Below are 15,375 nucleotides of genomic sequence, written 5' to 3' on the forward strand. Positions count from 1 at the left end.
AGCGAAAACCTTGGAGTGAAACCGCGCAGTTTGGGAGAAGGAAGAACATAAACCGTTAGAGAGTGTGAAATAGGCCTTCCTCCCACCGTTTCGAAACAGAGAACGACCCGGTTCAAAAGCCCCGAACCTATTCGGAGCCTTAAGCGCTGGTCATCTTATAGGATTGTTATGAGCATGACAATCCAATCCTATATTTTTTTTATTCCCGCATTTTTAGAATCCCGCGAATCAGGGAGGCCTTAGTAGTTACTCCCTCCGTCCCATAATGCAAGACGTTTTTTGACACTACATTAGTCAAAAGGCATTTTACATTATGGGACGGAGGGAGTAGTATTATTTATTTTAAGATATTAAGAAACTATCCTTGTTGAAACAGTGAGTAAGAAATTTGCTTCATGTTTGACGAATTAAGTTCAAGGTCAAGCATGCATGTACGATTGATAGAAGTATGAGGCGACCTTTGAAGTCTTGGCAGTGCTGTTGTATGTACAAACTGACAAACCAAAGGTACATCTAATAGCCATGACAAGTACGGGAAATACCCTTTGTCTCCCGCATGTATATACACCCTATATGGGGTATTTCTTTTAAATAATTAAACAAAAAGTCAAAGTACTTCAAAAGTATTTTTAGATTAAACTTGACTTACTTGCGCACTAATATATCAATTTTCGCAAAAAAAAAAACTACGTTGACTTCACAGCGAAAAAGACAAAAATTATTTGCTATTATAGGTCACTATTCATGCTATATTGACCAAAACTTTGTCTTTTTTGAAAAGAAGTCAAAGAGAAATTTTCTTGTTGTAGAACTTTTCTCACTAGTACAATGAAAGGTCAAGTTTATTTCAAAAATATTTTCAGAATTTTTTGACTTTTTGTTGAATTGCTAAAAAAAATTCTCATATAGGGTACATATGTACCCAGGAACCAAAAGTTCCCCTCCTGACAAGTACGCACTAGTGTAGTATTCCTTTTTACAGCATGAAGTATGCAATTTTGACTTGTGTTCCTAGAATTTGATACTCCCTAGTGATCTAAACGCTCTTATATTCCTTTACAAAGGGAGTACTGAAGAAGGCAAACTAGCCCTATCTGATCTCCAGATCATCATTCTCCAGCACTCCCTCCCAGTTTATGTTGGTGCTATCTATGCTAGTCAACCATCAGGAATCAAACTTAAGTGGTACACAAGATCAAATCAATCTGATCTGGTCGACGGTTTCAAGATGCAATCACTCCAAGATAGGGGTAAATGGGAGAACTTAACCAGCAATACTATACATAAGCATAAAATGGTGGCAACTACTGGTACATAATACATCAAGAACTGCCATTGGATACATGCTTATAAGGTTTTGTAACATAAAGTTGGGAAGGACACGACCGTTCACTTGTTACGCTTATAAGAAACAACGAATTCTAGCCCTCTCTTGTTGAAGAATTGACCCATTCTACTCCTCTCTTGTTGAGGGGGCCATCCCTGCTGATGGGCTGTCCGCAAAATACTCTGGATGTCTCAGATTAACACCATGCTGCAAGCAAAATTTCAAAATTAAAGACATGTCAGAAAGATGAAGCATACGCTCATACGCAGAAGCTCTGAAAGTGTTGGGCACTCGGCAGGGGTTGGGGTGGCACCTAGAGCCTCGTCGCCGACTAGCCAGATACCTAGGTAGGTTAAATATGTGAAGTGAGAGGGTGTCGCCTCTAGGCAGACATCTTTGAGAACAGTCCTCTGTGCTGCATTGTATGAGTATCGCAGGCCGGTGCACTACCTTGTTTTTTGTACGATGAACAGTTGCAAACATACCATACATGAATGCGGTTGATTTTAGCCTGGTATGTGTCAGTGGTAACCACCAAAAATAAGTGGGGTTTTAGCCTAAAATGATCATTCTTGTGACAAAGTAGAGTACATTGATGACCTATATTGGCATCTCAGTATCAGCCATACAAGTCATAAATGCTTTCTCTTTAAACAGATCACTTCTTTTTTGGACAAGATTAAACAGATCACTAATGCATCAGCTAGTGGACTAGGTGGTGCTTGTGGACAAGTGGATCAGCTAAGCAGAAACAGGATAAAGATTTTAGGAACTGCAACACTGGATGGCATATCCTAATGATGGTGAGGTGTTCTGTCTGTGTGTTGGGGGGGGGGGGGGGGGGGGGGGTGAGAGAGAGTTCTCAAATTAGAGGTACATTGAACTTGCACAAGCATGTATTCTGGGAATTAGAACCCTTTTATATCAAACAAAAAAAATTCAGGAGGATGCCTGACAAGTGGATGAAGGATATTTGACATTTCCCTCTGTATAACACCCATTGTCATATATTGCATGAGAAGCATGCCCTTGTGTGTGAGGTTTGGATAAAAGGTAGATTGATTCTGAAGCTGAAGATTACAAACAATGTCATCCTGACTACTTGCATGCAACTAAATATACAGAGAACTTGATTACTGATGAAGGTAGCAAACTAGAAACCAGAAAAGCTGTGGCTAGAAGACATACTGTGTATTCAATATAGGCTTGTAGGAAATCAGTTAATAACATTGTAAGTTTAAACCTATCTGACAAGTGCCCCGATTGTTTGAGAATAATGGTTTGGCTGGTTTGTTATAAGCATGAGCATTCTCACTAAACATGATCAGAAAACGGTGGTTAGATTGCTTCTTCTACTCATTCAATCTTTAGTGATTGCACAATTACCCATGTTAATTTGGAGATGGTTATGATCTTAACCTTTGTAACACCATTCACATTGCCTTCATTTTCCTACTTTTCTAATTAGGGCATCAATTCACATGTGATTCTCTGCTTCAGTACAGAGAACACTATGTATTTATTATCTCTCTATAACCATGTATGCTTGGGATGATTTGGAGGATGTACAGCATCCATAATAGTAGATGTCTGTGTAGTTTCTTCTTATAGAGATACAGGCCCTATAACTCAATGTTAGTGTACTGTCACCCCAAACCGTGATTAGAAGGCAACACTATATGAAATCATTTGTCAATTAGGCATGTAAGTGTCAGGCTGTTACCCTATCCCAAGTATGTGCAACCGTGCTTAAACGCTGATTTCATGTAAGGTGTCTTTGTACTTGTAAGATGTTCGTAGAACATATAAAACTGAATCCATATGATATTTCTTATTTTTGCCTCTTGGAACAAAACCACATCAAGCAATTTTCTTGGTCTACAAGGGTCAACCAGTGCAGAGATTCAGCTCCTAAGAATGTAAGTGGCTAATTGTTATTCTGTGTATGTGGGCTTCAAACATGAGAACAAATGTAATAAAGGGTGTCCTGTTGCATAGAACAAAAACTCATATGTAATAGAAAATGGTTTACCTCACGCAAGGCTTTTGAAAGATCATCCATTGTCAACACAAGACGTCTATCCTGAAGTAGAATAAAGGATGTCATTAGTAAACTGTAAGGAGTAAGAATGGCATGCCAGGTCTTGTGCTAGAAGTAACATGGAAAAAAATTGACGGAAGTAACATGGAAATTTTAATTAAGAAGTAAATTCACCTTTGGTTGTTTGCTCTTGTTATCTTTGATAGGTGCTGCAACCCTGGCTTTGCAGTGCCTAATTCAAGAGAAAGGACAGCGCAATATCAAAGAGGTGCACAAGATATACTGCAATTCCCTCACACCAACAGACGAAATGCATTGAGGTGAAAAGGCAAACTAGTGAGATTGTGGATTCACGTACTGAAGAGAGTCGCTTGCAATGTCTGAAATGAACTTTTGAGCAGCTACAGCAACCAGCCTTGTTCTGCAGACCACAAGAAACAAAAGAAAAGAAAAGCATGTCATTCATGTGGACCAATAATCACCAAGTCGAAGGGGAAACTGTAATTTCTCTCAGACTAGAACTACACCGTGCTAAGCTCATTGTTCACAGAGAGTGGTCGTCTTGTATTTGCAATTCTCTTCTTCTATAAAGTTATGGTATGCAGTTTGCATACTCTCGAAAAAAAAGAACTACAACGTGCTAAAACAACTCTATGTGGCTCCATTATCACTATGCTTGGCAAATTTCAGTTCCAGATTAACCTAGAGCAGCAAAGGGGGTCTCGGCCTAACTACCGATCCAGACATTTGGTCGGAGAGAAATTGGATGTGTAGGGAGTACTCACAGGCGTAGGTCGGGGCAGTGGAAGCCGCTTCGGCCGAGGTAGTGCTCCACGAGCTCGTCCGGGATCTGCCGCGCCACGGAATCAAAACACGGAACTTGGCATGACGAGAGGGGATTAGGGCAGGCGGCGGCGGCGGCGGCGTACCGTGGGATTGTAGTCCATGAGGGAGGAGAGGAAGTCGGTGAGCACGGCCTCGTCGTCGTGCCGCCCGTCGCTGCCGCCGGCCCCCGTGCCCGGGGCCATCCCTCCCCCTCCCCCTCCCCCTGCGCCGCCGGGGTTGTTGCTTCCCATCATCCTCCCGTCCGCCGACTCGCTGCTAGGCTGGGTCGAGTGGTGGAGAAGAGGAAGTGGCGCTGGAGGTGAGGACGATGGCGACTTGGAAGAGGGGTCGCCGGGGCTCCGACGACGGGAGAGGAGAGGGGAGCAGCGGGCTGAATCCGGGCTTCGCACCTGCGCGGACTAGTGAAATCACCAGCCGAGATCAACACTAATCTCGACCGATTTTTCGCATCTAGACCAACTTTGCTAAAACAGATACATACTCTAAATCGGTTGGCTTTTCAAAAAAAAAAAAGGACCCGAATATCCAGCAGATGTCAGATTTTTAGCATAGCAAATAAAAAAAATCATGGCAAATTATGTTTGCCGTGGCAAGTTTAGTTGATGACCATGTCAAATTCGCGGCAGTTCATTTTATTGTTAGAAAATTGTTGTGCTCGCCAACTAAATTTGCCATCCTCATGCCAATATAAATTGTCATAAAAATATGTTTGATTTGTCATATGCCTTAAAATATGATGTCCGGTTTTTAGCATTTCTGTGAAAGAGAAGACACTCCAGATTAACGTTGTAACGTAACTTCTCAATACTCTAATGTCAAAATGAATCATTGTTGCTTCTTAATCTTTAAGCCAACGTGTAGTTGTTAGAGTGTTATTACATGGAATAAAATCTAAAAAAACTACACATTTGAATATTCGAATTACAACTATCACAAGACTATTCGTAGAAAAAAAACAATCACAAGACTGCAGATTTAAGAACCTATTTGTTGGCCTAAAATACAATTTCATAGAATTACAAATCGAATCATTCATATCACAAAATTTAGGTTTCATATATTTTTCTGAATACGTCATGTAGCATGTGTTCAATTCTATATTTCATATATTTCTTGGTTGCATAGGTTATGTAAAATTGCATCATAGATATGCAGTTTGCGATATAATTGGTTCTAAAATTCATATTATTTAGACATGACATTTTAAGTTTGAAATGTTGTGAGTAACTAATGTATGAATTTGCAACAATGTCAAATTGCCCTATAGACAATAAAATTGAACACTGATATAAAACCCATCAAGGGATCCCAATCTTTAGGACACTAGTCACTTAAAAAAACACAAACTTCTTACCCTTTTTTATCTCATAACCATAATTCTAGTTTTGGGGACAATATGTATCACACAATCCAAAATCTCTTCTACATGGAACTGACCACAAAAATCGAGGGGCATGACCCCCATAGCAGCCCCCACACACGCCATTCAACATAAGTCAACCATGAAACCCTACCAATATGAACTACCTGATAAAGATATGTATCTAGGGTAGGGTCATAGGCCTGACCTAGACACCCTTCCCTAGGACGTCACCCTAAAAACGGAAGCATTCGAAGAGGAGTCATCATCCACTCGACCATGAGGACTTCCACCCAGCAGACTTGAAGTCACTCGACCGCGGAGATTGTCACTCGACCACCAGAAGGTCTAAGGTCGCTCCGGACTACAACGGTCGGACATCACCTCATAGCTTTAATGGTCATTATGTCTCTTTATTTACTAGCGTTACCAGTAACGTCTCCCCTTTAATGTACCTTAAACCCTTCGTAACATGGGCCGGCTGGGGTCTTGGCGCACTCTATATAAGCCACCCTCCTCCACAGGCACAAGGGTTCGCATCTTTTGTAAACTCACACACACACATATAATCCAATCGGCCGCCTCAGGGCACCGAGACGTAGGGTTGTTGCTTCTTCCGAGAAGGGCCTGAACTCGTAAAACTCGTGTGTACAACTACTCCATAGCTAGGATCTTGCCTCTTCATACCTACCCCCCATTCTACTGTCAGTCTTAGAACCACGATAGTTGGCGCCCACCTTGGGGCAGGTGTCTTAGCAGTTTATTGCAGAAGTTGTGATTCTTCCGATTCCCATCATCATGGTTTCCGGTGGAGGATTGGCTGAAGGCCGCGAGATCCGTCTCGGCGCGCTTGTCTTCATCGCCGACGACTCCGCTTGGCTCCACGAGGCTCCACTCGACGTCGAGGCGCTCCCCGTCCGTGGGGCGACGCACTTCTGCGCATGCGTCCGTGGTGTCCTTCTTCGACAGCTGTTGACTCAGTATCGGTCGGCTCCTACGGCATCCTCGCTTCCCGTTGTTCGCCGGCGCCAGCGATCCGGTCGGCCACGGCTTCAGCGGTGGGTGCAGCATGCGGCCCGCCAATCGGCCACCCCACAAATCGTGGCAATCGAGCCCGATGAAACTCTCTACGGCCTGTTCAACCTGTCGACTGGCTCCGTCGAGACAGCATCCGAGTGCGACAGCAGCGACCCCGCGGTGGAAGTATTGATGGTCAATGGACCACGCAGTCCTCCTGGCTTCACCCGTGAAGACGGTGGCGATGGCGTCGGCGATCCATCACATGTCCACAAGGAGTACCGCCCCGATCCCTTCTCTTCGCAGCGGAAGGAAGATCTTCACCGCAGCAATATGGATGCACTTCACACTCCTATCGTTGGAGAAACCCCCGAGGCCCAGGCCTTGGAGGAGGCGCGCCTAGCCAACTTGGCTGAGCGCACTCGACTGGAGAACCTCCAGCGCACCCTCGATGAGCGTGCTCAACAGCGGATTCCTGAATCCAGTCGATGACAACTTTTTCCGCCTCCGACTCAGGTATACCGAACTCTGATCTAGAATCTCACAGTTGCAGCCCGAATAGCATAGTCAATTCAACCTTCCCAATCAGAAGCTGGCTGAGGTTTGATGCAGATCCGGGCTTTGCTCCGGGCAGCGGGAGAGCAGAATACAGCAGTATCTCAGTCGTGGAATAGGATTCATAGCAGATTTGTGGTGGCAGATACTGTCCAATCTGCTCACAGCCCAAGATCGCCTCCGCGGTGTGAGGGACGTGGGTACCAGCAAGATCAATACAGGAACCGTGAGCAGTATGATCATCGACTCGACCACAATGACCGTCGTCGAGCGCCCACGCCTCCTCCGAGGAGTGGATCATACGTGCCTTGGCGGCAAGATGACAGGCGCCCCCGCAACGGCGAACGAAGAACTCCAGTCGATCCCAGAGATCCAGGCTTTGATGCAAGATCTATCCTCGTTCAAGGTCTGGTTGATAGGAACAGGGCTCACAGAGAAGGCCACGATAGAGATCATCCGACTGGAAGCAAGGTGCATGTTTTAGGACCCGAGTGTTTCAGCGGAGCCATCAGAGCAGCAGTGATTCCTCCCAACTTCAGGTTGGCGACTGGAGTCAGCAAGTTCACCGGCGAGTCCAAGCCAGACACTTGGCTTGAGGACTACCGAGTGGCTGTGCAGATTGGTGGCGGGAATGATGATGTGGCTATGAAGCACCTCCCCTTGATGTTGGAGGGCTCAGCCAGAGCGTGGTTGAATCAGTTGGCTCCTGGCAGTATATATAGTTGGGAGGAACTTGCTCGAGTGTTTGTTAGGACCTTTGAAGGCACTTGCAAAAGGCCGGCAGGGTTGACAGAATTACAGTGTTGTGTTCAGAAACCGAATGAAACCTTGAGGGATTATATCCAGAGATGGATCACGTTGCACTATAAAGTGGAGAATGTGTCAGATCACCAAGCAATTTGTGCCTTCAAGGAAGGCGTCAAGTATTGGGAGTTGAATCTGAAGTTTGGTCGGACAGGAGATATGACTCTGACTCGGATGATGGAGATTGCCACCAAATATGCCAATGGTGAATAGGAAGACCGACTCCGGAGTGGCAAACACAAAACAGTCGCCCAAGAAACTGGAGGAGGGAATTCCAGTCGAAAACAGAAGCGAAAGCCTGAACCAGCCGCTCCTGGCGAAGCTTTAGCTGTTGCCTAAGGAAAGTTCAAAGGAAAGCCCAAGGGGCCCTGGACTCCCAAAAAAGTTAAGGATAAAGATGGAAATGATGTGTTGGATTTACCGTGCCATATTCATACCAAAAAAGACAAAGAGGGGAACATCATTTACCCTAAACACACGACTCGACAATGTCATTTCCTTATCCAGCAGTTCCGAGAGAAACAACCCAGGGAGAAGGAAAAGGAGTCGGACGCAGGTGAGGATAGGGAAGAATATGATGATGGTTTTCCCAATGTAAATTCTACACTGATGATTTTTGCTGATGTTGAAAGCAAAAGTCGGTTGGAAGTTATTAACAGGGAAGTAAACATGGTTGCTCCTGCAACACTCAGTTATCTGAAGTGGTCCCAGACTGCCATCACATTCGACCAGTCAGACCATCCAGTTCATATAGCCACCCCTGGGAGGCGAGCACTGGTGGTCGACCCAGTAGTTGAAGGCACTCGACTGACTAAAGTGCTGATGGATGGTGGCAGTGGCCTGAACATCCTTTACGCTGAAACCTTGAAGGGAATGGGCATTCTGATGTCCAAGCTTAGTGAAAGCAACATGAGTTTCCATGGCGTTATTCCTGGCAAGAAAGCTCAGTCACTCGGCCAGATCGCCCTTGATGTGGTTTTCGGTGATTCCAAGAATTACCGCAAGGAAAAGTTGGCATTTGAGGTAGTGGATTTCAAGAGTGCTTATCATGCTATTCTGGGTAGGCCCGCTTATGCACGTTTTATGGCTTGACCATGTTACATGTATCTCAAATTGAAGATGTCTGGTCCTAAAGGAGTAATCACCGTCACTGGCAATCGGCAGAAGGCGGAAGAGTGCTTCCAAAAGGGCTCAAAAATTGTTGATGCACAGATGGCAGTAGTAGAACTGCAAGAGTATCAGAAGAATGCGGATCCGAGTGATTTGCTGCGAGCCAAGAAGCCTGCCACATATTTCACATTTCAGTTGTCCGGTGAAACGAAGCTGATTCATATTCACCCGACCGATGCCAATGCCGCTCCGACCCATATCTCAACAACACTCGACAGCAAATAGGAAGAAGCGCTTATCCAGTTCCTCCGTGAGAACTGGGACATCTTTGCATGGGAACCTTCTAACATGCCAGGTGTACCCAGGGGACTGGCTGAGCATCGTTTGCGAGTCGACCTGAAAATAAAACTAGTCAAGGAACATCTCCGACGGTCCGCCGTCTAGAAGAGAAAAGCAATCGGCGAGGAAGTGGCTCGGCTCCTGGCAGCTGAGTTCATCCGTGAAATCTACCACTCCGAGTGACTCGCCAATGTTGTCATGGTCCCTAAGAAGGACGACTCACTTCGCATGTGCATTGACTTCAAGCATATCAATCGGGCCTGTCTGAAAGATCATTTTCCTCTCCCCCGCATTGACCAAATCGTCGATTCAACCGCGGGGTGTGAGCATTTGTCCTTTTTGGACGCCTATTTCGGGTACCATGAGATCCGACTGTATGGTCCTGATGAGATAAAAACGGCTTTCATCACTCCATTCGGATGTTTCTATTATGTCAATATGCCATTCGGCCTGAAGAACACTGGAGCCACATTCATGAGGATGATCTAGAAGTGTCTACTCACTCAAATCAGTTGGAATGTGGAAGCATACATGGATGACATTGTAGTCAAGTCACATAAAGGTTCCGACCTGCTGGCTGACCTTGCCGAAACCTTTGCCAACCTCAGAAGGTATGATATCAAGCTTAATCCATCAAAGTGCACATTCGGAGTTCATGGTGGAAAGTTACTTGGTTTCCTCGTTTCTGAACGAGGGATCGATGCTAACCCAAAGAAAGTTGGTGCCATTCTTCGGATGAAATGCCCTGTGCGTGTGCACAATGTCTAGAAACTTACTGGTTGTTTGGCCGCCTTGAGTCGACTCATTTCTCGTCTCGGTGAAAAGGCATTGCCTCTTTACCGACTGATGAAGAAGTCTGATAAGTTCGAGTGGACTCCCGAAGCTGATGCAGCGTTTGTAGAGCTAAAAGCCCTGCTTTCCACCCAACCGGTGCTTGCTACACGAATCAGCAAAGAGCCTTTACTGCTTTACATTGCAGCCACTTGACAAGTTGTCAGTACAGTACTCACGGTCCAGCGGGAAGAAGAAGGAAAAACTTATAAAGTTCAGCGCCCAGTATATTACATTTCTAAAGTTCTGACTCCATCAAAGCAAAGATATCCCCATTATCAGAAGCTTGTTTATGGAATTTACATGACCACAAAGAAGGTTGCACACTATTTCTCTGATCATTCCATTACAGTCGTCAGCGATGCTCCATTATCGGAGATTTTGAACAACAGAGATGCAACTGGTCGAGTGGCAAAGTGGGCGATTGAACTCCTTCCCATGGATATCAAGTTTGAAGCAAAGAAGGCTATTAAGTCCCAAGCAATAGCCGACTTCCTCGCCGAATGGATCGAACAGCAACTTCCGGCCCAAATTCACTTGGAGCATTGGACCATGTTCTTCGATGGGTCCAAGATGCTGAATGGTTCCGGAGCTGGAGTGGTTTTGGTCTCCCCCTGTGGTGACAAACTCAGTTATGTTCTCCAGATTCACTTTGACTCCTCCAACAATGAGGTTGAATACGAGGCACATCTGTATGGGTTGCATATGGCCATTTCACTCGGCGTTCGTCGCCTCATGGTCTATGGCGACTCGGATTTAGTGGTCAATCAGTTGATGAAGGAGTGGGATGTCAGAAGCCCATCCATGACTGGTTATTGGAATGCAGTAAGAAAGTTAGAAAAGAGGTTTGAGGGGTTAGAGCTTCATCGCATTGCTCGACTGAAAAATCAAGCAGCCGATGATCTGGCAAAAATAGGCTCAAAGAGGGAAGCCATTCCCAACAATGTTTTCCTGGATCATATTCATAGACCTTCAGTTCAAGAAGAACCCTTCACTGAAGAGCCCCCATAGCCGAAGAGTGCCACCGATCCGACTGAAATCGAGATTCCAGCCGTGGTCGACTTGATCATGGAAGTTTTGGTCATCACCCCCGATTGGACATTACCATATATCGCATACATTCTTAGAAGGGAACTCCCAGAAGATGAAGAAGAGGCTCGACAGATCGTCTGTCGGTCTAAAGCCTTTACTGTGATAAGAGGACAGTTGTTCAGAGAAAGTGTGACTGGAGTTTGCCAGAAATGCATAACGCCTGAAGAAGGTCGAGTGATCCTCAATGACATCCATTCGGGGACCTGTGGTCATCATGCATCCTCTCGGACCATTGTGGCCAAAGCATACCGAGCGGGATTTTACTGGCCACGGGCAAATGAGATGGCACAAGAAATAGTCGACAGATGTGAAGGTTGCCAGTTTTACTCCAACATGTCTCACAAGCCTGCGTCGGCCCTGAAGACCATTCCACTTGTCTGGCCCTTTGCTGTTTGGGGATTAGATATGGTTGGACCTCTGAGGACTGGTAGGAGTGGATTCACTCATGTGCTTGTAGCAGTCGACAAGTTCACCAAGTGGATTGAGGCCAAGCCTATCAAGAACCTTGATGACAGCACTGCTGTCAGCTTCATCAGAGAGATAACATTCAGATATGGTGTTCCGCACAGCATCATCATTGACAACGGATGAAACTTCGACTCTGATGAGTTCAGAACTTTCTGTGCTTCACAAGGTACTCGAGTCGACTATGCCTCAGTCGCCCATCCCCAGTCGAATGGACAAGCTGAAAGAGCAAATGGACTGATTCTCAAAGGACTGAAACCCCGACTAATGCGTGACCTCAAACACGCAGCAGGAGCCTGGGTCGACGAACTTCCATCGGTATTGTGGGGATTGAGGACAACTCCCAATGGGTCGACTGGCAGAACCCCATTTTTCTTAGTTTATGGAGCTGAAGCTGTACTTCCGAGTGACTTGCTCCACAATGCGCCCCGTGTCGAGCTTTTCTCAGAGGAAGAAGCAGAACAAGCACGACAAGATGTAGTTGATCTCCTGGAAGAAGAAAGAGAGATGGCCTTCATACAATCAACCATCTATCAACAAGACCTATGTCGATTCCATGCCAGAAACATGAGGGGTCGAGCATTTCAAGAGGGAGACTTGGTGATACGTCTCCAACGTATCTATAATTTTTGATTGTTCCATGCTATTATATTATCTGTTTTGGATGTTTATGGGCTTTATTAAACACTTTTATATTATTTTTGGGACTAACCTATTAACCCAGAGCCCGGTGCCAGTTTCTATTTTTTTCCTTGTTTTAGAGTATCGCAGAAAAGGAAAATCAAATGGAGTCCAATTGACCTAAAACTTCATGGAACTTATTTTTGGACCAGAAGAAGCCCACAAAGTATCGGAGTTGGACCAGGAGAGTCCCGGGCTGCCCACGAGGGTGGGGGCGCACCCACCCCCCTGGGCGCGCCCCCTGCCTCTTGGACAGCCCGGAGGTCCACCAACGTACTTCTTCCTCCCATATATACCCATATACCCTAAAAACTTTGGGGAACACAATAGATCGGGAGTTCCGCCGCCAGAAGCCTCCGTAGCCACCGAAAGCCAATCTAGACCCGCTCCGGCACCCTACCGGAGGGGGAATCCTTCTCCAGTGGCCATCTTCATCATCCCGGTGCTCTCCATGACGAGGAGGGAGTAGTTCTCCCTCGGGGCTGAGGGTATGTACCAGTAGCTATGTGTTTGATCTCTCTCTCTCTCTCGTGTTCTTGAGGTGGTATGATCTTGATGTATCGTGAGCTTTGCTATTATAGTTGGATCTTATGATGTTTCTCCCCCCTCCACTCTCTTGTAATGGATTGAGTTTTCCCTTTGAAGTTATCTTATCGGACTGAGTCTTTAAGAATTTGAGAACACTTGATGTATGTCTTGTGTGGGATACCCGTGGTGACAATGGGGTATTCTATTGATCCACTTGATGTATGTTTTGGTGATCAACTTGCGGGTTCCGCCCATGAACCTATGCATAGGGGTTGGCACACATTTTCATCTTGACTCTCCGGTAGAAACTTTGGGGCACTCTTTGAAGTTCTTTGTGTTGGTTTGAATAGATGAATCTGAGATTGTGTGATGCATATCGTATAATCATACCCACGGATACTTGAGGTGACATTGGAGTATCTAGGTGGCATTAGGGTTTTGGTTGATTTGTGTCTTAAGGTGTTATTCTAGTACGAACTCTAGGGCTGTTTGTGACACTTATAGGAATAGCCCAACGGATTGATTGGAAAGAATAACTTTGAGGTGGTTTCGTACCCTATCATAATCTCTTCGTTTGTTCTCCGCTATTAGTGACTTTGGAGTGACTCTTTGTTGCATGTTGAGGGATACTTATGTGATCCAATTATGTTATTATTGTTGAGAGAACTTGTACTAGTGAAAGTATGAACCCTAGGCCTTGTTTCCTAGCATTGCAATACCGTTTGTGCTCACTTTTATCATTAGTTACCTTGCTGTTTTTATATTTTCAGATTACAAAAACCTTTATCTACCATCCATATACCACTTGTATCACCATCTCTTCGCCAAACTAGTGCACCTATACAACTTACCATTGTATTGGGTGCGTTGGGGACACAAGAGACTCTTTGTTATTTGGTTGCAGGGTTGCTTGAGAGAGACCATCTTTATCCTACGCCTCCTACGGATTGATAAACCTTAGGTCATCCACTTGAGGGAAATTTGCTACTGTCCTACAAACCTCTGCACTTGGAGGCCCAACAACGTCTACAAGAAGAAGGTTGTGTAGTAGACATCAAGCTCTTTTCTGGCGCCGTTGCCGGGGAGGTTAGCGCTTGAAGGTATATCTTTAGATCTTGCAATCGAGTCTTTTTGTTTCTTGTTTTAGCACTAGTTTAGTTTATAAAAGAAAATTACAAAAAATGGAATTAAGTTTGCTTCATACGCTTCATCTTTTTAGTATCTTTCGTGAGTATGATGGAAAGGAAAATTGTGCCAAAGTGTTAGAAGAAGAATACATTAAAATGTTTGGCACTAAATCTTTGAATGATGAGCATGATTACAATGTTGTTAGTATGAATTCCTTGAATATCCATGATGCTAATGATATGCAAAGCCACAAGCTTGGGGAAGCTATGTTTGATGAAGATGATATTTTTTGTCCCCCAAGCTTTGATGAGCAAATTTATTATGATGAAAGCATGCCTTCTATTTATGATGATTATATTGATGAAAGTGGATTTGGAGAGGTCATGACTTTATTTAGTGATGAATCCACTATTTTGGAAGAGGTTCCAATTGATTATGAGAACAAAGTTGCTATCTATGATGATTATTGTGATGACTTGTATGCTATTAAGAATAAAGATAACCATGAAACTTGTCATCATGATTTTAGTTTTCAATTGGATTATGCCTCACATGATAACTATTTTGTTGAGTTTGCTCCCACTATTATTCATGAGAAGAATTTTGCTTATGTGGAGAGTAATAAAATTTCTATGCTTGTAGATCATGAAAAGAATGCTTTATGTGATAGTTATATTGTTGAATTCATTCATGATGCTACTGAAAATTATTATGAGGGAGGAATATATGCTTGTAGGAATTGCAATAATATCAAGTTCCCTCTCTATGTGCTTAAAGTTTTGAAGTTATGCTTGTTTTGCCTTCCTATGCTAGTTGATTATTGCTCCCATAAGTTGTTAGCTCACAAAATTCCTATGCATAGGAAGTGGGTTAGACTTAAATGTGCTAGTCATATTCTTCAAGATGCTCTCTTTATGTTTCAATTCTTATCTTTTATGTGAGAATCATTTGTTGGGTTTCGTAGTAATTTAACAAAAAATTCCTACGCACACGCAAGATCATGGTGATGCATAGCAACGAGAGGGGAGAGTATGATCTACGTACCCTTGTAGATCGACAACGGAAGCGTTTGGTTGATGTAGTCGTACGTCTCCACGGCCCGACCGATCAAGCACCGACACTACGGCACCTCCGAGTTCTAGCACACGTTCAGCTCGATGACGATCCCCGGACTCCGATCCAGCAAAGTGTCGGGGAAGAGTTCCGTCAGCACAATGGCGTGGTGATGATCTTGATGTACTACTGTTGCAG

At 44.6% G+C, this 15,375-nt stretch overlaps 1 protein-coding gene across 1 annotated transcript; it reads right to left on the bottom strand.

Annotated features, from left to right (window-relative positions):
* Positions 1-1,247: 1,247 nt before the first annotated feature.
* Positions 1,248-4,659, bottom strand: LOC123151463 (transcription initiation factor TFIID subunit 10). The gene is made up of 6 exons (XM_044571168.1): positions 4,298-4,659; positions 4,154-4,218; positions 3,727-3,789; positions 3,543-3,600; positions 3,360-3,410; positions 1,248-1,534 (listed from the first exon to the last, which is right to left on the bottom strand). Exons 1-6 carry the CDS (start codon positions 4,445-4,447, stop codon positions 1,454-1,456), a joined length of 468 nt encoding a protein of 155 aa, XP_044427103.1. The 5' UTR covers positions 4,448-4,659; the 3' UTR covers positions 1,248-1,453.
* Between the last annotated feature and the right edge of the window lie 10,716 nt (positions 4,660-15,375).

This window comes from Triticum aestivum, chromosome 7A, assembly GCF_018294505.1.
Source record: "Triticum aestivum cultivar Chinese Spring chromosome 7A, IWGSC CS RefSeq v2.1, whole genome shotgun sequence".
In the NCBI taxonomy this organism is placed as follows: domain Eukaryota; kingdom Viridiplantae; phylum Streptophyta; class Magnoliopsida; order Poales; family Poaceae; genus Triticum; species Triticum aestivum.

Bases quoted from the DNA above. Each gene is read 5' to 3' on its own strand.
- LOC123151463 (XM_044571168.1), bottom strand. From the start codon at position 4,447: ATGATGGGAAGCAACAACCCCGGCGGCGCAGGGGGAGGGGGAGGGGGA. The intron at 4,219-4,297 runs GTACGCCGCCGC...GTGGCGCGGCAG, and splicing joins TCATGGACTACAATCCCACG to ATCCCGGACGAGCTCGTGGA. The intron at 3,790-4,153 runs GTGAGTACTCCC...TGTGGTCTGCAG, and splicing joins CACTGCCCCGACCTACGCCT to AACAAGGCTGGTTGCTGTAG.